The sequence below is a fragment of the Phyllostomus discolor genome, chromosome 3 (genome assembly GCF_004126475.2).
Source record: "Phyllostomus discolor isolate MPI-MPIP mPhyDis1 chromosome 3, mPhyDis1.pri.v3, whole genome shotgun sequence".
Lineage (NCBI taxonomy): Eukaryota > Metazoa > Chordata > Mammalia > Chiroptera > Phyllostomidae > Phyllostomus > Phyllostomus discolor.
The window spans coordinates 203226020-203247727 of NC_040905.2; the positions used below are offsets into that span (position 1 = coordinate 203226020).

The 21708-nt window shown below is 55.2% G+C and overlaps 1 protein-coding gene across 3 annotated transcripts in view; it reads right to left on the bottom strand.

The window, feature by feature from the left end:
• Nucleotides 1–1014: 1014 nt before the first annotated feature.
• Nucleotides 1015–21708, bottom strand: part of CDK5RAP2 (CDK5 regulatory subunit associated protein 2) — a 165866-nt gene continuing 145172 nt past the window's right edge. For all 3 annotated transcript variants that reach the window (XM_036022141.1, XM_036022143.1, XM_036022142.1), the window contains 7 exons: nt 20765–21022; nt 18123–18200; nt 16910–17175; nt 12683–12826; nt 5998–6124; nt 1519–1565; nt 1015–1106 (listed from right to left, as the gene is read on the bottom strand). In XM_036022141.1, coding sequence (XP_035878034.1) covers nt 1050–1106; nt 1519–1565; nt 5998–6124; nt 12683–12826; nt 16910–17175; nt 18123–18200; nt 20765–21022 — 977 coding nt within the window. In that variant the 3' untranslated portion in view covers nt 1015–1049. The remainder of the gene's footprint in view (nt 1107–1518; nt 1566–5997; nt 6125–12682; nt 12827–16909; nt 17176–18122; nt 18201–20764; nt 21023–21708) is intronic.

Genomic DNA, 21708 nt, shown 5'->3' on the forward strand with positions numbered 1-21708 from the left:
CCACGCCGATGCCGAAGTCCCCAGAGTGATGGCAGACATGGGCCCACAGAGGGAGGTGAGTCTGGGTCCAAAATGCTGCACAAACGAGGCCCACGGGCCTGGCTGACATCACAGGCGCCCAGGTGGTGGGCGCGGGGCCGAGGCCAAAGAGCGCAGCAGGGCAGGCAGTGTCAGGTCAGGCTGCGGCCGTTGGCATCTCTCGGGCCCACCTGGCTGGTTCGGAGCCTCGTGGGCCAACGGGGCCGAGCCCCGCCCTGCCAGTTCCTCAGGAACACCAGGAAGCGCAGGGCAAAGAGGCAGCACAATTACCCGGGAGGGCCAGTGACAGGGTTGCAGCACACGCAGCGGGCAGCGACGAGGACAGTGGAGCGGAAAGATCACGGTCATCGTGAGGACACCACCAGGCCAAGCCCCCACTGCAGCCTCCCTGGTCTTCCCCCCCGGCGGGAATGGCACGACCTCAGAGGGCTGCTCTGGGATGTCACTGTGCGCTGCTGAGTCCACGCCAGGTGCCCACGCCAGGTGCCCACGCCAGGTGCCCCAGCCATGCCATGTGGCGTCGTTTCTCTGCAGACCCCTGACTGGACTCAGCAGAGACCTTGGGCGACATCTGAGGGCCACCCTGAGACCCCAGCCTCCCCACTCGGGTGTTTGGGACCTCGGCTTCAAGGTCACACAAAGTGAATGCAGCACCGAGCCGAAACAAACCATTCCATGTGAACTTTCAAACCAAACCATGGGGCCGGCTGGGCAGGAAGCAAAACCGGGAGAACGCGAGGCCCAGAGGTGTGTGGTGGGGACGCCCTGCTCCATGGGCTGCCCCAGAGGCAACAGGCCCAGCACCCGGGCGCCCGAGGCCTGCTCAACACCGCGGTGCAGAGCGCCCGGGCCTTGCCTGACACCAGCCCTTAAACGGGCTTTAGGACGGAAAACACGAAGAGGAAAAACAGATTTCCTCTGACCAGACAGCTCACTTTTCCTCAGTAAGTAGGAACCACGCTTGGAGCAGAGAGAGAGCAGAGAACCACGGCTTTATTGTCTGACAGCTCTCAGGAGCCTGGTCTGCTGGGGCTGGCTGCTCCTGGGTGGGCGCCCCCGGGCCTCAGCTAGGGAGAGAGAGGAGAACAAGGAGAAGTTTAGGTCCGAGGGGGAGTCTGAGGTAAGACCCCCGAGGTAAGAGTTAAAGGTGACATTTTATTCTGAAACTACTATCAAAGACACCGTTTGGTCAGTAACTATCTGTGGAACCAAAAGACAATGAGATCACACTGCGCTCATTTATTTAAAAAATACGTATTAAATGCCTACCACGTGCCAGGCACCATTCACCATGTTTCTCATCAGTAAAAACTGCACCTGAGTTTAGGAACCAGACCCGAGGACCCCCGGCATGATTACAGGAGAGCAGCGGGGAGCTACGAGCACCGGGAGGACCCAGGCCCTGTCCCCCTCTTGCCCTGCACCCCCCATGCCCTGCCCCAAACAGCCTCCAGTGACAGACACTCCAAGGGGCTTTACCTCCAGGTTCCCTCTGGCCTTGCGAAGGATCTTGTGGGTGATGACCACTGAGGAGAGAGCAGGGAAGGGGATGATTAGATACAGAGGCCCAAGAAGACAGCGCAAAGCCAAGTGCAGGGAGGAGGAGCCCCCTGGACCCCAAATGGTTCAGACAAGCTGAAGCACCCAGCCCACAGAGAGGTGTGGAGGCCACACACCAGGACCAAATACTCCATCCCAGAGGGCGAACCGGAGGTGCCTCTTCAAGACACCACACTAAGCCACAGCCTCCCAGTGACACCAGAGCAGAGCAGAGGGTGCGACGACGCCACGTTCTAGACACACCTGGGGCTCTGAAGGCCAGCTGGGCACTCAGGTGTGCCCCGGGCTCACCTCCACGGGCCCAGGGTATGACAGTGCAGAGCGGGGCGGGGCTGCATCTGACTAGCGTCCTGCATGCTTTGGTTGCTGGGAAGGGCATGTGCCCCACTCCAAGCAAACCCCTGCGTGAAGGCCAAGCCAAGGGTCGAGGGCAGTCCTGTAAAGCTGAACTTGAACCTAGCAGCACTTGGAGCTGGCTCCTAATGTCCTGGGAGGGCGAACTCTGGCATTTTCCCTCCTTAGCTGCCCCTGAGCTGGCAGAGGAGCCCACCGTGGGTCCCGACCAAGTCAGGTTCTCCCAGGACGGGAGGGTGCTGGGGGGCTGACCGCAGAGGGGCCTGCAGACCTGGCACTCGGAGCTGGGCACGGGCAGACGGCTAGTGTGTTGGGACCCACGGGAGGGATGGCAGTGCCCACCTTTCGGGGAAGCAACTGTGGAGTCAGCTGCTTCTTCCCTCCGGCTTTTTCCCGACCAACACAAATGCCAGCAGCCGGGACGCCGCCAAGGAACAGTTCTGTGCCTGATCAGGGACCTGCTCTAAGCAGGGCTTAGGGAGGGGGGGCCAGGGAATCGGTCTGCTCCCTGGGGAAGGCGGCACAGGCTCCCGGAACCGGGCCACTGGCCCGTGGCACCCAAGGCTGAAACAGACACCCCCTCAACTCATTTCGGCAGAGGCGCCATGCGGTGGCCTTGAGAAAATGCTTATTTCTTGCCTCCCAGAAAAGTCCACTTGGCAATAACGAAGTTGGTTTGCATCTGTGACACCGGGGGAAGGACAGAGTGGCAACGAGAAGTTCAGAGGCACCGCTGCTTCTCCACGCCTCCCCCAATCCCACGCTGCAGGGCAGTTCTACCCTGGGCCCAGGGGTAGACTTTGGGGGGTCCCAAATCCCCGAAACTAAGTGCAAATCTGTGCATGAGTGTGTGCGTGGACATATGCATCTTTCTGGCGGTCACACCTCTCCCCAGAGTCTCCAATGATTGAGTATCACAGCCGTGGGGGTTGGAATCATGAGAGGCTGAAAGAACACAACTCCCGGTGGGAGAGCGGGGGCTCACCTGGCCCGCTGGAAGGGCCCCCCGCACCTGAGGGGCACCACCCGCCCTCCCCGCTCACGGAAATCCCCAGTGTCACGAGAAGCCCCAGGGACAGAATGATAAAGGGCGTGCCCCAAATCCAGACTTGCTCAGGGCAGAGGAGTGACTCAAACCCGGGTCCGTCCTGCCCAGTGCAGGCTCCTTCTACATTAGCAGAGCACTGGCGAGGAGGGCGCCACCCAGTGGTGTCCAGCTGGTAACAACTGTGACCTCGGTAACTACCCCGGCCCCGAGCAGCAGTAGGTCCTGTCCTAAAGGCTGAAAGGGCAGCCGGTGATTCCAGGTCACACGGTGAGGGCGTGTGTGGCAAAGTCCTTGGGTCTCAGGCGACAGTCTTTCCTTCCTGTCCCCTGCAGACTGTGGGAGGAGATGCAGTGTCCAGCTTGTCCCCAGCAGAGGACGGGCCTAGGCCCTTGCTCCTCCCGTCACCACTCAGGGCAGGGTCAGCAGGAGACACTATGCCGACTTCCACGCAGTCACTGAGGGCCAGGAGCAGGCCCGTGAGGCCGGCAGGGTCTGAGCACCTCCAAGGCCCTGGCCCGTCAGGACGAGCTGCGGAGCCCGGCCAGGAGAGCCCCGGCCCGGTCTGCCACCAGCTGCGGGACCCTGGGCACGCCCCTCTCCCGGCACTGAGCTGCGCACCCGCTCTGTGCCAGGCCTCGGAGACACAGAGGTGGGTGACACCGTCTGAGCGCGGGAGATGCTGAGACACACCCGGGGTTTTTCACACCAGTCACGGTGTGCCGCCTCCACACGGGGTTCAGTGTGACTCACTGGGACAGAGGCGGCAGAGCGCGACGTCTGCAGAGCTTCTCCTCTGGCCCGGGAAGAGGACAGTGAAGCTGAGCCTCGCCCCCACCCGATGAGGAACCTGGGGCACTTTATAAAGCTGTGCTCAGAGCCGAGGCCGGCCTGGCGCGTGTGGGTCCTTCGGAATGACCGTCTGCAGTCAGGGATGGCGAATCTGAAGCTCAGAGAGTTCACACAGCGGAGTGCAGATCTGAACTTGCTCATTAATGAGTCCACACTCACCAACCTTCGCATCAGCTGGGTTCCGTCCTTTGCATCTGCACGGCAGCTCACCCACCTGAACCTCCCGCCCGCTTCCAGAAGGTGCTCGCTCACCTGTGAACAGGGCTCGCCCGTGAACGGGGCTCACTGTGCGTGCCCTGACTTGTTCAGGGCTGCTGAGGGGGTGCCAATACAGCGAGTTCTGACTCTCCCTGGACTTGGGGGTGAGCAAAAGCACAACTCCTGCTCCCCTGCTGCTCCAGGAGGCGACCCAAATGTGCCACAGCCACGACCACCACAGATGCTGTCCCCTCAGTGCTCCTTTGCTCTGCAGTGACATGAACCCCTAGGCTAGAACCTCAGAGACACCCACCACACCCACCTGCCGGGCTGCTGCCTAAACCTCCTCCCACTCCTCCATGGCGCTGTGTCGGCCCCATCGGGCCTCTCCCCTGCCTGCTGGGGGGACTGCCACCGCCCCCAACGAGGTTCCCCCACCTGCCAGCCCCTCCATGCTGAGCCACAGGACCTTCTGACACACGGGGGACCATGTCAGCCCCTGCTGCTCCTTCCCGAGTCCAGCCCACAGCCCTCTGTGCCCCAGCCCCTCCTTAACCCTCTCCCTCCACTGCTCACGGCAGAAGCCTTGGCCACCCCAACCGTGTCCCTCAACACTCAGCTCCTGCCCGTGGGGCTGCCGGCCAGGGTCCTGGTCCCGCCCCTAACTCCTGTTCACCCTGTCCAGACCCAGTTGGTCCAGAGCCTTGAAACACCTCTCAGCTGCCTGGGACGCAGGTGCACCATTCTGCAGCTCATTCTTGTGCCACCCCCATGAAGTCAGAGCTCCCCCTGGCAAAACTGCTCATTCACCTCTGTCCCGGCACCTGGCGCGGGGCACAGAGCAGGACCCAGGGCCTGCTAGTGACCAAGCATCTCACTTTCCGTTCCGACTCTGCCAGCCTCACGGTCTGTCTTCAGAAGGCTCCTACGGAGCTACAGAGAACCCCTACTTGACACTAATCTATGTTCTGCACTTCTCAGAAGTGCCCCAGGAACGCTGGGCTTTGATAAGACGGCGCAGACAACAGCGAGGAAAGGAAAGCGCCACGGTCAGCAGTTCTGCAAAGACAGGGAGGTGACAGGCTGACAGCCCAAGGCTGGGCCGAGGCTGTGCTGCCAGGAGGCTCCGGAGGAAACCCGGCGGCCGCCTCTGAACACGCAGCGCGAACGAGAGCTGAGGGTCCACAGCAGGGACACATAGCTGCTCCCCACCATCTCCGAAGCTCCCAGATCGGGGCTGGGGCAGACCTCACAGAGCTATGCCACCTCTCCAACCTTGACCTTGTATCTGTCTGGAAAGTGTCTCTCAAACCTGCCCCCTCCTCTGAATGCCCACTGTCCGGCCCGGGCGTCCTTCTCGTCGGCCCGGCCGAAGAACTGGCTGCTCCTCACCGGCCTTTCCCGCACGCAGATGGGGCAGGCTGACGCTCGGCTCTGAGAGCTGGACACCTGAGGCTGCCCCCGCAGGCCTTCCGCGATACAGTCCTGTCCCCCAGACCCCTCCTGCCTCGCACGGCCACTTGCAGCTCTTAGTCCAGTGATGCCAAGTGTTGACGGTCTCGTGCACGTAAAACCTCATTTCTTTGCCCTCTGCCTTTGTCCACACTGCTCCGTTCCCACCTGACCAGTGCCTGCTCCTCCCAGGGCACAGGGACACCCGCCCCGCCCCCCCTCGGTGCTCCCTGAGAGCCTGCCCATGTTCCCACACTACACACACCGGCCCCCAGGGAGAGGACAGTCCCTGCACGGTGGCCCCCCCACAGAAGTCTGGTAAGTGAAGTCATCTGTCTGTGGGGGTCCACAAGGACGAGGTGGGAAAGGACACCCACACACAGCAGGCGTGATGACGAACGGTCCGGGCTCCCAAGGGGGTGGTCCGGGGCTGGCTCTCTAGTCCCCAGAGGTAGGAAGTGGTCAGACACGGCGGCCACCCCCGACCGCTCACTTACACTGATCAAAGATGACTTTCTCCTGGTGCTTGCTCAGCTGCAAAAGCTTCATGGTGTTCTGCAACTTCTTTTCCTGTTCAAATAATTTTTTATGTAGCCTGGTGATCTCTGCCTTCATTTCTCCAATCTGAAGAAAAGAAGAATTAGAAAACTCAACAGAGAATAAAGCACCATCCTATCACACAGGCAGAATTATAACACATGTATGAAGATGCTCACCCTGACTGACAAAAGATACCCCAATAAAAACGAGAAGCCATTTTCTGCTGGTCAGATTGGCAAAAACACGCAAAATCCGGCGGTGGTGAGGGTGTGGGAAGCTCTCTCAGGACCGCTGGTGGCCCAGGGGGAACAAGTGTCCTGTTGAGGTTTACCAAACTGTGAAATGCACTGAACCCCTTGACCCAGCGATCCTGCCCGTGGCTTTTACCCCCCAAGGAGTAACACAGGCACAACAGCAAGCCCGCACTCAAGGGTGCTCATCTCGGTGGTGCTCACAGCAAGAAAAAATGAACCGCCTGCTTCGTTTCAGTGAGGATCTAGCTACACAAGTTACGGTGCTCGCACACAGCGGGGTGATTCTGCAGCCATTAGAAATGGTACTGTAGAGCTCTGTTCACGGACATTGCGAGATGACAGTGATTAGTGACAAGGAGCCCGGAACAGCTACTGTGCATTGGGCATCCCGGTTTCACGAAACGGAACACACATCTCCATACCCACAGATGGGCGCATCAGGATGTCTGCAAAAAACTGGTGACAGAGAAATGTCACCAAAATATTGAGAGTGATTACCCCCAAGAAATGTGATTCAGAATGTTTTATTTTCGTTTTTAAAAACTTATCAGGATTGACTTTTTAAACAAAAGCTACAATGTCGATTTTTTTTAAATTGCCAAGTTTTAAGAAGAGTAGAAAAGTGTTATTAGGAGAGTGTGACCCAGCAGGGGGGCCGATTCTGACCTTTCGGGGGCGAGGAGAGCACAGAGGGGCCGAGACACCAGAGACCCCCGTGCCTGGAAGTGAGGTGTGCACGCCACGGAGACCTCTTAACAGTCTCCTCCGGACTCGTTCAAGGGCTTGCGGACACACCCTTCTAAACCAGCCGCCTGCACGTTGCCCTGGCCCACACTGCCCTCTGCCACGTCGAGCTCCCTCTGCTCCCGGGAGGGGACCTGTGCGCTCGCCATCGCCATCGGGATGTCAGTTACGGCAGGCCCTCGGGTCAGGGACGACGTCACTCCGTTCTAACGCTGATGAGGTGCCATGGGCACTTCTGTCCTGTTTGTATCAGTTAGTCTGTGGTCAAACTGGTTTCGCTGTATGTCATTTTGCTTAAAAGTCACATAGACGATGTGAAGAGAGGACTTGCCGTATGTGATTTAATTGAGTATTAAGTAAACCTGTGAAATGTGCACGAGGGGAGAGGACCGGCTGCATGAAAACTAGCATATGCCTCAGGAAAGGCGTGATAAAGGCAAGTCACTAAAAAACACATTACTGGCAAATTAGGTGCGGGTGAATCAACTATAAAAGTTGTGGGAAGAACACGGTCGAGAGGAATTCTATATTCAAATTGCTTTTCATGTGTCTGAGTTTTTTCTTCATCTTAAAGAAACAGACACGGGAAGTGACAGGCATACATTATGGATGTAATTTGTGAAAGGAAGGAAACGCAGACCTCCACACAGCAGACGCGTGTTCAAAGCAAAGGCTCTGGCCCTACATCAAAAGAACGGCAAATGAATGTACATTTAACTGTTTTAAGTTAAACTAAAATGTTTAAGGTATGTATCAATTTTTTACTCCCTGCTTTAACCTACTTTTAAGATTAAACAATTGTGGCAGCTACAAGGGCTTCAGCGGTTCCCCCCAACCACCCAAATGGAAACGTCAGGTGTTCTCGACTCTCCTCCTCCTGCTAAGGGCCCCCCGGGATCTGTGTTCTGGCCACGGCTTTGAGGGCCGCACACCCCAGGACAGCCAGTCCCTCCACACACAGAGCCTGAGTCCCTTCCACATCTGCAAACAGGGATGCTCAGACCCGCCGGAGGTGATGCATGAAGGCCGGGAGGAGGACCACGCTGCCCCGCCCGGCTAACTTCTACTCTGCCTCGCCGGCCTCTCCCCCTCTCTCTGAAGTCAGCTCAGCCATCGCCTCCTCCAGCAAGGTTTCCTTGAGACTCTGCCCCAGGAGTCCTGGTCGGCTTCCGCTCCTGTGGGTGCCCACTGTGTGCGACGCTTCCCCTGCACTGTCCATCTCACGCTGGGCGGTAGCTGGCCCTTTACTTGTTTGCTTGCCCTCCTGGACCACACGCTGCCTGAGGGCAGAGCTCAGCTCTTCCTTATGACCACCAGCGCAGGGCGCTGTGAGACCAGCTGCCAACGGGCGGCAGGGGTTGGTTGTCACCCGCACTCTCAAAACACAGTGTACACATTCTACCCAGCACTGAAACGAGGAACTCAGATTATTATGCGTCTGCTCTCCCTCTGAACCGAAGCCTTCACTTTCACAGGACGACCACACCGACCACACCGTGGTGGAGACTGCAGGGTGCGACAGCCCCATTAGTCACTCCCAGCTGTCGTGGTGCTGCTGCGAGGGAGTTCCAGGCCGGGCTTCCAGGAAATGGGAGGAATCAGAACCTGACTCTCTGGAGGCTGCTGTCAGGGGGAAAGTGAGATGCCGAGTGTGGAGCAGAGAGCCTCACTCCCGGGAGGAGCTCAACAGAGCCCGCCTTCCTCAAGGCCACAGAGCGGCGCACCAAGCAGAAAGCCACACGCCCCCAGGAGAGGAGGCCTCGGCTTCCCCACGAGCGTCCCTCCACCTGACTATGGAGCCGGGCGCTCTTTGTGGTTGTCGCCTTTATTCTCTTTTTCACAGTGAAGATAACTCGAACGTTTACAAAAGTAGAAAGAACAGGACGACGGACCACCAAGGTACCCAGGAATTATCAAATCGTGGCCGAATCTGTTCCATCAACATCCTCCCTCTAAATTACTTCTAAAACTGACCCTAGGAGCCAAGCATATTTCGTCCATGAAACGTTTCAGTGTACAGCTCTAAAAGAAAACGATTCTCTTAAAAAAGCCGCACACAACGTGAGCACAACTCCAACAACGACAACGACCGCCTCCTGGCACAAGTGCGTGTCAGCGGACACTCTTCCCCAACTGCATCATAGTTTCGTTTTTTAACAACTGGTTTGGTTCCAATTAAGTTGGAAGAGAAATAAACACCACATTTTGCATTTGATCGATGTGGCTCTTAAATTTCTTTTGACCCAGTGGCTCCCTGAGCCCCCGGTGGGACTTGTAAAGAGAGAACGCAGGGCCGCTCCCAGACTTGTTGATGCCGCTGGTCTGGGATGCGGTCCCCAGTCTGCCTTTCCAGCCTGTTGCCAGAGGCGCTGATGCTGCCGGAGGAGGAGCCACGGTCTGAGAACCACCGCAAACCTGCAAGTTTCACTCCCCCTGCCCCCTTTCCCAGGATAAGAACAGTTCTGAGCTCATACTGTACACTCCCTGCCCCACACCTAGAATCAAGCCATTTCTCCAAGGACTCCTAGTTCCTTTCAGTGGGAAAGGGTACTTAGAAACCACAAGTTGGCACCAGAGGTGCTCACTGTTCTGGTTTGAACACTTTTAAAGTCTTCTAAGTAGAGAGAACTTGTAAGTTTTTTTTAAATAGTAAATACATCATGAGTTCATACTGATATTTCCAATTCAAATTAAGGATTACAAGAATTTTACTTCATTGATTTTTAATTTATTTTATCTCTTCTCTGACAGTAAAAAAATTCAACATGTTTATTTGTTTTATCTTATAATAGAAATATAATAGTTTCATAATATCCATACCAGTATTGTTACTAACAATTTAATCACTGAAAACAGCTAAAATGTTTTTGCAGCTCTTTCTGCCCTCAGAGCATCTCCACAGGGGATGTGTGCAGCCAAATTACTGTCAGGGATTGCGTGTTTGCTCTGTGTGCTTATGCCTGAGACACTACATACACTAACGTTTGTTCACTGCATCCTGCTATGAATCTTTACAAATAGCTTTTTTTCTCATTTTGATTTATTTTTATTTGTAATTATGTAAAGCACTTACATGATTTCAAAGTCAAAGTTACAAAACCAGGGCCACTCACAGAAAGCTACTTTCCAGCCTGCCCACCTGCCCTCGTCCTTCTCACCCTCACGGGCAGCCTGCATCTTCAGTCAGGTGTCCCTCCCTTTAGAAAATGTGTACATGGCCCTGGCTGGCGTAGCTCAGTGGATTGAGCGCGGGCTGGGAACCAAAGCGTCGCAGGTTCGATTCCCAGCTAGGGTACATTCCTGGGGGTTGCAGGCCATAACCCCCAGCAACCACACATTGATGTTTCTCTCCCTCTCTCTCTCTCTCTCTCTCTCTCTCTCCCTGCCTTCCCTCCCTAAAAATAAATAAATAAACAAATCTTTATTTAAAAAAAAAGAAAATGTGTACAGGAACAGGTGAATGTATTTGTAACCCTCCACAACTCTCTTAGACAAACTGAGGTGTACAGTCACACGTTCCAGAGTAGGCCACGGGACTGTAGGGGACGGTGTATTAAATGCAAAAGGCAAATCAATGAATGCACTCAGAGAAAACACTAGGAGTGAAAAGCCACTGGGGTTGCTGGTGACAACTTGGAAATCTGATTCACACCGTGGAAAAAGGAAACACCAAGGAAAAGGCACTGCATGGAACGCAGGCAAAGACAGGTGTAGAGAACACAGGCGGGGACAGTGTAGGGAACACAGGCAGGGGCAGAAAAGTGGCCAGAGGCAATCTGACGCCACACAGGGGGCTGTGTGCACCAGTGACCGCACTGGAGCATCTCAAAGGCCCTTTCTGTGGCCCTAACCGTTCTGTGACGCTACAGGGAGCATCATCAACTCCCCAGAAAGGCTCGCAAAGACAGGACGAACCATCAGGAGCACAGACCAGACCCTGGACCAATTTGCCAGTGGGGGAGGACAATGTGAGTATGATTTGCGTTTACACACGTACACACAGACACACTCGGAGTAAGCACTGCACTCTGTCTATTCAACAGACATCACTATGTGCTGAGGACAAAACACTGCATTGAGGATAAATTGTTTAGTTCAGACACAGTGTGCTTTAAAAATCATGAGGACAAAGGTTTAAGTATGAAAGGAAATTATTCATTGATTCATTTAAAACATAAACAAATTAGACTTGGCCCCTCACTGAAAGTAGAGGAAGGCAGACATTAAACAAATAAATATGTAATTATAATTTGTGCTAGGGGCGTGCGGAACAAAAGCTATGACTGAGTGAACAGGGAGTCCTTTCTGACCTTGAGGAAACATGCAAGCCGAGACTGGAAAGGCCGGGAGCCAGCCAGCTGGGAGGGGGGCGGGGGACAGGTAGTGGGACATCTGTGTCGTCTAAGCCTAAGACGGGAGAGAGCGTGCTGGGTCAGAAGGAAAGCCCAATGCGGGCTGCCCGCCAGCGGGCCCCCTTCCCTCCGACATTCCCTCTCCCACCGCAGGCCCCACCGGCAAAGCGTGGTCTTCCTGCGCCAGGGCTGGCGGCGTGCGTCCCAAGCTTAGTGCGCCCAAACCTGCCCCCCAGGACCCCAGGGGGAACCTGAGGCCAGGCTCCCGAGACCCTGCGGCAGAGAGCGCTGCCTCGCTGCTCCTCCTCCGCCAGGGCGACCGGACCTGAGCGCTATCGAGGGGGTAACCAGGTGAGTGCTGACACGCACACACATTCCCTGCTGCCCTCCTGCGGCCCGTGGCGAGAACTCGTAGGTTAGAGGACCGAAGGAGCGAACACCTGTCAGGACACTAAGCGAAGGGTCCTGACGCCTCCTTAACCTGCCCGCTCCTGCTCCTGCTCCCGGGGTGGCTTCTGACCACCACGGTGGGCGCCCACCTGTCACCACGCATGGTTCCCGCAGACGGAAGCCAGGGGCCGCTCCGCGCTGCCGGACTCCTGGTTGGTGCCGTGAGACGGGGACAAGGACGGGGGCGAGAGCGACTGCTCTTAAGTCAGCCACACTCGCCTTGCTGGGAAGTCAAGCTTTTAAGGGAGGCTTCAGTGGTTTCATGATGATTTTCACTGATTTTTAAAAAGGAGTTTCTAGGTAGTTAAAACAGACCTGGACGAGGCCCACAAAACATGACGCCGAAAGCTAACAAAAGGCATCGGACGTCGGAGAAAAGCATCTGAACTGGAAGAGGCTTGGAGCACAAGGGAACCAGCTGGGACCCGAAGCCCAAAACCCAAGGTTTACCCTTTGGGTTCAGACACTTGCGCGTTCACACCAGCTCTGCAACCTACAGCACGGGCCTCACCCCCCGACCTCAGTTTCCTCGGGTGTGGAATGCAAACAGGGTCCCCCTCAACACAGATGTCCTGGGAGTGGGGGCAGGGCAGGATGAGGGCAGCAGGGGTGCTGGGGGGGAGGGGGAGCACGCAGGGGCCAGCCAGCAGGGTGACTGGCATGCTGCTCTTATAGAAAACATGCCGCCTTCCCTGTCCTCCTCCCCCCACCCCAACACAGACCCCACACTGAGCACCCACCGACTGACTGCCGTGAGCCAGGTCCCGGCTGGATGCACAGGAGACTGAGACACAAGCCCTAGGGGCTTCCTTGAGCCTCTGGATCCATGCGGCACCACCCACCTGCTCACAGTGCAGCGTGCACTGGCCGCCCGTGGGGAGCGAGACCCTCCAGAGAAGCGTCAGCAACCTCTCGGCCTCGTCCAGGACCAGCTTGGTTCTGCTCACGCCAGAGACAAACCGGCTCAGGGGCGCCAGGTGTAGGCCCTGCGTGGGGGGATGAGAAGGCTGTTACGTGAAGTCTTGAAAAGGACTATGGACGAGCCGGCCGTAACGGGCGGCATAAATCTCCACACTGCAGGGCTCGTGTTCCGCACGCTGAGCAAGAGCCCGGGGCCAGACGACACCAATTTATTGTTCGTAAAGGCGGGCGAATTAGAGATTATGAGAGAACTTCGGTGGTGATTTTAGCCCAGACAATAACCATGATTAATGGCCACCTGCACTAACTGTATTTACTAGGCCAAGAAGAGGAAGCGTGGTGGGACCACTCTCACTGCCTCTCGGGACGGCAAGCGACACCAGCAGCAAGGGAGGCAACATGGACACCTCTGTCCCCGCCGCCCCCTGGATGGCGCCCCCTGGACGGCGCCCCCTGGATGGCTCTGCCCGATGCCTCACACAGCGGGGCCTCGAAAGTCCCTCCCACCCTTGCTGCTGGCGGGACCCAACTCACACTGGGATGCCAAGGGCATGGGAAAGCAAGGAACGTGAACCAGAGAGAGGGAAACCCAAAATACATTTTTTGGGGTAATCTTTGTTAAGTATTTTTATTGATTACGCTAGTATAGTTTTTCCAATTTTCTCCCCTTTATCCCCCCTCCACCCTGCCCCCCAAGCCCTCCAGCATTCCAGCCCCCTTAGTTCAAGTCCATGGGTTGTACATATAAGTTGAGTCTTCTGTTTCCTATACCTTTTTTTCTCTCTCCCGTCTATTTTGTCTACTAATTATGCTTCTTCCCTGTACCTTCCCCCCATACTCCTCCCCCTCCCCACTGAAATCCCTCCATGTGATCTCCATTTCTCTGCTTCTATTCCTGTTCTGGCTGTTTGCTTAGTTTTTATTTTCATTGTTTGTCTTTTCTTTTAGGTTCATTTGTTGATAGTTGTAAGTTTATTGTCATTTTACTGTTCGCATTTTTTATCTCCTTTTTCTTACATAAGTCCTTTAACATTTCATATAATAAGGGCTTGGTGATAATGAACTCCTTTAGTGTGACCTTACCTGAGAAGCACTTTTTCTGCCCTTCCATTCTAAATGACAGCTTTGCTGAAGAGAGTATTCTTGGATGTAGGTCCTTACCTTTCATGACTTCAAATACTTCTTTCCAGCCCCTTCTTGCCTTGTAAGGTTCCTTTGGAGAAATCTGCTGATGATCTCATGGGAACACCTTTGTAGGTAACTATCTCCTTTTCTCTGGCTTCTTTTAGGATTCTCTCCTTAACTTTAATCTTGGGTAACTTAGTGATGATGTGCCTTGGTGTGTTCCTCTTTGGGTCCACCTTCCTTGGGACTCTCTGGACTTCCTGGAAGCCTATTTCCTCTGCCAGATTGGGGAAGTTTCCCTTCATTATTTGTTCAAATAAGTTTTCAATTTCTTACTGTTGTTCTTCTCCTTCTGGCACCCCTATGATTCTGATATTGGAATGTTTCAGGTTGTCCCAGAGGCCTGTAAGAGTCCCTTCACTTTTTCGAATTCTTGTTTCTTCGTTTTCTTCTGGATGGATGTTTACTTTTCCCTTTTGTTCCAAACTGTTTTGAGTCCTGGTTTCCTTCCTGTCACTGTTGGTTCCCTGAACATTCTGCTTTGTTTCACTTTGGCTATCCTTCATTTGTTTTTTTCATTTTTCAACCAAGCTCAATCAGATCTGTGAGCACTTTGATTACCAGGGCTTTAAATTCTCCATCAAATAGGTTGGCGATCTCCTCATTGCTTAGTTCTGAGGTTATGCTCTGTTCTTTCATCTGGGCCCTATTTCCTTGTCTTGGCACAGCTGACAGGTTGTAAGACAGTGCACTTTCCTGTGTGAGACTGGGAGTCTCTCCCACGGTGGCACCCCGGCCGTAGCCCACGGCCACTGCCAAGTCCCCTAACGTCAGCCCCTCCTGCGTAGCTCGCTGAGCTCCGCAGCCAGCCCCGCCCCCCAGCTGCCCCCTCTCCGAGGTTTCTGTGAGTCTGCTGGCCGGGCCCAGCCTTACCAGTCTGGTTGTCCTGGTTCATTTTTTCTTTAATTCCTGGGTTGTCAGAGGATTTGATTTTCTGGTGCTTTTGGTTGTTTATTGATTTTTGATTGGTTGTTATCCTCCCTATGGTTGTGCGAGGAAGCGAAGGGTTTCTACCTACGCCTCCATCTTGGCCAGAATTCCCAAAATACATTTTTAAAAGACAAAAGAGCATTGTCTTCAAAGTAAAGTAAATAAAAATAAAACAATACACCCCGTTCAGCTATCAAATTGGCAGAAAAGCCCCTTATAAGTAAGAACACTCAGTGGAGACCAAGGTGCGGGGACATAACAACACTCCTGGAAGGGACGGGGCAGGATTCACCGCAGGAGCCCTGAGGGGTTCACAGCCTGGGGGGGCCTCACTCCACACCCGGGAACTGGTCCCTAATGAACTGACCAAAGACGTGACCAGCGATGGATGTATCTACAAGGACCGTCACAGCTGAAACAGCCAACAGCCAGGTGAAACCGTAAATACATCCATGTTAGCTTAATTTTCCAGCCATAAAAATCAGGTTCTAGCAAATAATGAGTGAGACAGGAAAAATGTGAATATGCTGTGAACTGAAAGTCAAAATATAAAATTCATATATGTTGGAATCTGTTTAATTAAGCTTAATGAATGAGCTAAAAGTGTATTATCAAACTTTAACTGTTGAGCACTATGTGGTATTTTGACAGATTTTGTTTTTATGATTCTCTAGTTTCTAATTTTTGCACAATAAAGATTATAATCACAAAAGAACAATAATCTTATTAATACTTATTGATTCATTCAACAGATATTTACCACACATCCATTCCGAGCCAGGCCCTGAGCTAGGCAGCAGACACACAATCTTGAGCAAGACTCTACCCCTGCTCTCCTGGAGCTTACTACCTAGTGCAATACAAAATGCAAAATTGACCTTTGCGACATAACAGTAAACACAAAAGGCAAAATGGGCACCAGAAAGTAGGGGGCTCAAGTAGCCTCAGGAAGAACCCAAGAAGAGGGGCCAGTGGAATTTGGGTCCAGTTTGGGAGAAAAAAGGAAATCTGATGTCAAGCACCTGGCACAGGAGTCCTCAGAAAAAGGTAACTTTAACTGAGAAAGATTTCAGCAGGAAGAGGCAGGAACAGGGCGTGGCTAAAAGGCACTGAGGGGTCTTCCAACCCAGAGGGCACCAGGGGCCGGGCTGGAGGCCGGCTGTGGCTGGCAAGCAGGACACAACAGGCAGCCCAGGCTGATGGGGCGGGGTGCGGGCACCCTGGGGCACTTGGGGATGACGTGGGAGGGAGGCAGCAGGCCTGCGAATGAGAAGCTCCTGGTGCCCAAACTGCTCCCGGGGCACGTGGGGTCTCTGCCCGGGGGAGTGAGGGGACGAACAGCGTTCCCCAGGAAGCTGAGTCATGACAGAGAAAGGGCCTTGGAGGGCAGAGAACTGAGCTCCAACCTCAACGGCTCCAAGTCACTGTGCCCAGCACTGTGCAGCAGGAAATGACGCCACCCACTCCCAGGGCTGCTCTGGGACAGGAGAAAACGCCAGCTCACAAGCTGCTCTGCACGGAGAGATGGCAGCACCAGCAGTCTTGAGGGGCTGCGGGTCGCCTCACACCACCAGGCTCAGCAGAGCTGCCGAGAAGCTCCTGTGTGGCTGCCACCCGCTGCGTGAGGTGCAGGACAGTCACCACCTCACTCACAGCAGCTTGAGCCCGCGCAGAGGCCTAGGTGAGTGATGGCCAGGTGACTGGGCAGGTGACCAATGGACACGCTGAAGGACCAAAGGGCAGAAGGATGGATGGAAGACTGGCAGAAAGAGGCAGGTGCAGGGCACACCCCAGGGGAGCGACGGCAGCGCTGCAGGGTGCCAGCCTGGACAAGCGCCCCTCCTGCAGGGGAGAGCATCAGTCCCCCAGACTGGACCCGACATCTCAGCCCTCTCGGGCTGCATTTCCAGGGCCCCCGTCTCAAGGCCTGACTGAGGACATTCTTGCCCCTGCCTCCGAGCACCCGCAGCCGACAGGTCCACGCCTGCCCCCGGTGAGCATCTGCCTCCCCTCAGCTCCGTGGGTCAGGTTACCTTGGTTCCCTGCTCTCGACTGGAGGGGCTGGGAGCCTCTTGGATCTGAATGTCCATCTCGGCAAGGAGCTTCTGGCCCCGGCCAATGTGCTCACACAGGGCGTCGTAGTCCTCAATCAGGCCCAGGACATGGCAGCCACTCTTGCTGGCCCACAGTTGGTGGCCAGGGACCAGGCGAGACACACACAGGGCGCTGGTGGTGGTGCTGCCACTGTCACAGGAGAGGGAGTCCCCGTCATTTTTAGAGAGTGGAGGAGTCTCTGAAGCTACAGAACGAGAGGGAAGATGTCAGATCTACTGGGGGCAGCACTCCATTCCATGAGCTGCGTTCAGCCGCGTTGAAGCTAGCCAGCAGGGCGACGAGCTGCCCTCGCCTGTGTGTTACCCCACGCTGGGCTTCTGCATCGTACGGGAGACGCTCAGTTCAATTCAACCAACATTATCAGGTCAGGCACCCACTCTGCAGAAGACCCCGACTCACAGAGATGAATCGAGCCAGTGCCTGCACTCCAGGAGCCCGTGGTCTGCTCAGAATACAGGCACCACGCGGGAGACGTAACAGCACAATGATGAAGGGCCGGGGCTCAGAGTTAAAAATACATCAGTTCTCTGTGCGGGAAGGGAGGTCAGGGAAGGCTTGCTAGAAGAAGCAACAGTTGAGCTGGGCTGAACAGGTAGCAAAAGTTTATGCTAAACCGAGGTAAAAGCCTGTTGCTTTTCCCTTTGGATCCAAATATGTCTGGATAAACAGTTCTGACTGGGGACATCCGTGAGGTTTGCACTCATGGTGAGCGGGGAGGAAGCAGCAGGATTTTCGCTGGCAGAGAGAGGGACAAGGGCGGTCTGGCAAGGAGAGAGGGAAGAGGGAACGGGTCTGCGGGGCGGTGACCTATCTGGATGAGATCACGAGGGCAAGGGACAAGGCCGGACAGGCCGCACAGAGGCTGGCTGCTGGGGGGCCTTGAAAGCCACGTAAAGGTGTCACACTTAAGTCAACAGAGACCCGATGACGTCACTGAGGTTGGTCATACGCAGGGACACACTAGCTGGCTGGGAGAAGGGGATCACAGGCTGGAGATGCTGAGAACATGAAATTCCAGAGCCTGCCAAACACTCTGCGAGGCTGAGCCCAGGGACCTCCTCCTCTTCCATCTAAAAAGCCCCACAGGTGACCCCAAGCCTGCTATTGTCAGCCCAGACTCCCGCTCTGTACCTGATCTCAGGGCCACCGCCTGGGTGGAGTCAAACAGATCACGTGAGTTGTCAGTGGCCATAGGACGTCTGTCACCATCTACAAAATGTACACGAGAAGGAAAACGAACCGTTCAAGTTTTCGTTTCTCAGAGAGAACTGAAGAGTACAGTCAAGTCCCTGACACACGAGCACCCGTTCACACCCTCCCCGGCACCTCTCCTGCCGGGCTGGTGCAGGACACGGGTGAGAGTGAGCCGGCCCAGTCCCTCCCGGGGGGACCCTTCTGTCCAGACAGGTGAACAGCAGTTTTCCTCTGGGGTGGTCAGGGCTAAGCGAGGGAGGCCCGGGGCTGTGGGAGCTTGGGGGGAGGGATGCTGAGCAGTGAGCTGTCACGACACCCCTGGGGGCATGAAGCTGGTCCACGGCAGAGCCCAGGGAGCTGCTGTGAAGCCTGTGGGACTCACTGGGGGGGGGGGGGGGGGGGGGGGGGGCGCAGTGCCCAGCTGAGATCTGCGTTCTGGCCTGCAGGAGTGAGTCTGCAGGCTGCTGCAGGAACCCAAGCCAGAGAGAAGAGCGACCCAAAGTAGGACTTGGGAGGCGACACATTTGAAACAGTGTAAGGAGGAGCAATCAATGAGATGCTGCACAAGATGACCTGTGACTTCTGATTCAGAAGCCACTTTCACTCAGGAATGTAATAAGTAGCTTGGGGAGCAGGACGGCAGTGTAATTCAGATTTCCTGGAAGACGAGACCAAGGCAGAGAGACAGAGAGAGGTGACCTGCCTGGCACTGCCCGGAGTGCGGTGACAGAGGGAGAACCAGCCAGGCCTGGGGGATGCCCCACCCAGCTTTTTCCACCCAGCTCCTCCCGCCCAGGCACCTCCAGAGGGTGCACTGTGACTCCTGAAAGGCATCTCTTTCTGCCCGAAACAGCCGTCTTCCCAGCAGAACTTTCCAATGGGGGCACGTAAATCCAGTCCCGAAAAGTCTCCTGCAAAGGCGGAGGGGCTGCTGCCTAGATACAGCTCTGACCTTCACACTCGGAAAGCGGAGAGTGTTTCGCTGCTGCAGCCGTGTGATTCCTGACACACCCTCGGGGTGCCCCCTGTGGGGCGCGCGCAGGGCTGACCCGGACCAGGCGCAGCAGCAGGCACGGGCTGTTCGGTGGCCTCCTCACTCCAGCCGCCCCACTCCCCTTCCTGGGCACCCCAAGCGCGGGACTGTATCCTGTTTCAGCCTCCCTGGCCCGCCCCCTCGGCCCCCCGGGCCCCCTCTTAAAGCTCTAAGAAGGGACACCTCTGCCTGTGAAACGGCAACGCCCACCGCTGATGTGCGCCCCACGTGGGGGGTGGCGATACCGCACCTTCGGGCCCTCTGAGGTTCTCCTAGTAGAATTGTGTCCTAAGAATTCTGTTTACTAATAACAAGCATATTTACACCGACGTCTACTAAAGCCCGAAATCGGAGACCACTCTAATTAATAATCACCAGGGTCTCGGCCTGGTGACCGATGATAATCTGCAAACGATAACCAGAGGCCCGTGGGAGGGGAGGGGAGACACTCATGACGTGAGGTTGGGCAGAGACGAAGGAAGGACACGGAATGGCACAGAAGCCACTCTGAGCAACATAAACTCGTGCCCACACCTGGGAAACACAGACTAGGATGGAGAAAAGTATGCCAAGAAACTGTCTTTTTGTAGATCGTGAAGGATCTTTTCCCACTTTCTGTTTCATGTTGTCCCATTATCTTTTCAGTTAAAAACGTGAAATCCTCATAGGGAGAAACCAATGAGCCGGTCACGAGCTCTAAAGCAGGTTGACTGGATGTCTTCAAGAGAGGCTAATTTTTTTAATTAAAGGCAACAGACGTAATTTCCAATTCAGGTAAAGACAGTCCAAACCCTCACAACACGTGTGTATGGGGCCCGTGGGCATTCCCTGGCCCACTGGACGGGCTGGTGAGCGCCGGCACCTGAGGCTCCGGAAGGTTGGTGCTGCTTCGGGGACAGCTCTGGACTCGGAACTGAGAAACAATTTCCAGCCCCACCTCTGTCACTGACTCACTGTGTCACTCTGGGCAGCTCGCTGGGTCTTACTGCTCCATCCGGAGCAAAGAGGACGGCCCGCCTGACCAACCACTGTGAGCCTGGCCCTCTGCTGGGCAGGGGGCAGGGGGCTGAGCCCAGTCTTGGTCCCCTCGCCACCCTACGCAGCCTCTGTGGGGTTCGACAATAAACCCACAAGCTCGTACAAAACAGAACCAGTTTTCTAACTACCAGGGTGCTTTTCAGATTCAGAAAAACACGGACAGCCAGGACAAGAGGTTTAAGTTCTCTTTCAAAGGCGGCAAGAGGGACTGGATTTTCGGCAGCGGAGGGATGTGGGCAGGACTGACTGGATGGGAGGGAGCAAGACCGGAGGCCATGAGGGCGGCTGGAAGCCCAAACTCCCCTTCCCTGAGAACCAAGCGGCCCCAGACAGAGACTACAGGGTTTTGAGAAAGGTGACAGCTAACTAGTGGTCAGGGTACAGTGTGCCTGCTGTCAACGGAAAGACACCTCTGTGAGCAAGGGCCACATGCAGAAGCTTGTGCATCCCACACGCACACACGCACAGGGCTGCCTCCTCTAAGGGCAAGAAGAGCTGGGAGCAGTACCTTGACCGTCTGGCTGAAGGGGTTCAGGCGAGGGCGAGGGCGAGGGCAGGGTCTGAAGAGCCAAAGCGAGAGCTGCGTCTGGAGCCTGCCCCCCGCCCTTCGCCAGCTGCTCCTGGAGCCTGGCCTGCAGCATGCTGTTGGTTTCAATGCCCCTTTCCAGCTGTGTCCGCAGAGCCCGGACCTCCGTCAGCAGGTCACGCAGGTCACCGAGAGGGTCCTGCCCCTTCCAGGCTTCTCCCGACGCCTCTGCTCTGGACTCTGCAAACATGCGCAAAGGGAAGCCTCGACGTCTCCTTCCACCACGGGGTCAGCCCCCGAGGGAGCTCGACAGAGTTTTAAACCCACCACCACCAGCGCCCACCCTTCCCTTCCTAAGAACTAGGTACAATTTAAAATAACGACTTGACTTTAAAAACAAAAATACTGGCAGGCTTAATTGCTGCTATTCCACAGGCTAAATAAGAGCTGGAAATTAATTTTCGCTTCTGGCCATAAAAGCCCAGCAAATTGCACACCAAACCCCGAAATTATGTCTGGTAGTAATAAAATCTATTTGGGCGGAATTATAGAATGAAAGGGGCTGATTTTAAGAGCCAGAGTATATTAAAAAGGCACAACAGTAAGAATAAGAAATGCAACTTGAAGAGAAAATAAAAGCTGGGAGGTGACCTTTTTCTAGATAAACTTTCAATAGGGAGAAACCATCTGGAAAATTAGTTTTAAAAAAACCCCACCGCACCTCAAAATTGATTCTAAGACATCCGAGTTCACAGTCGAGTGTCTGTGGGGGTGCAGAGAGGACTGGGGCCCACCTCCACCCCCGGAGCGATGCCCAGTGTGGAGTGGGAGCTCCGTAAACATGTGCTGACCAAACGGGCAAAAAGAAACACACACGGACAAGGAAATTATAACACGAGTCCTATCCTGAGGGCCTGCTATGTGCT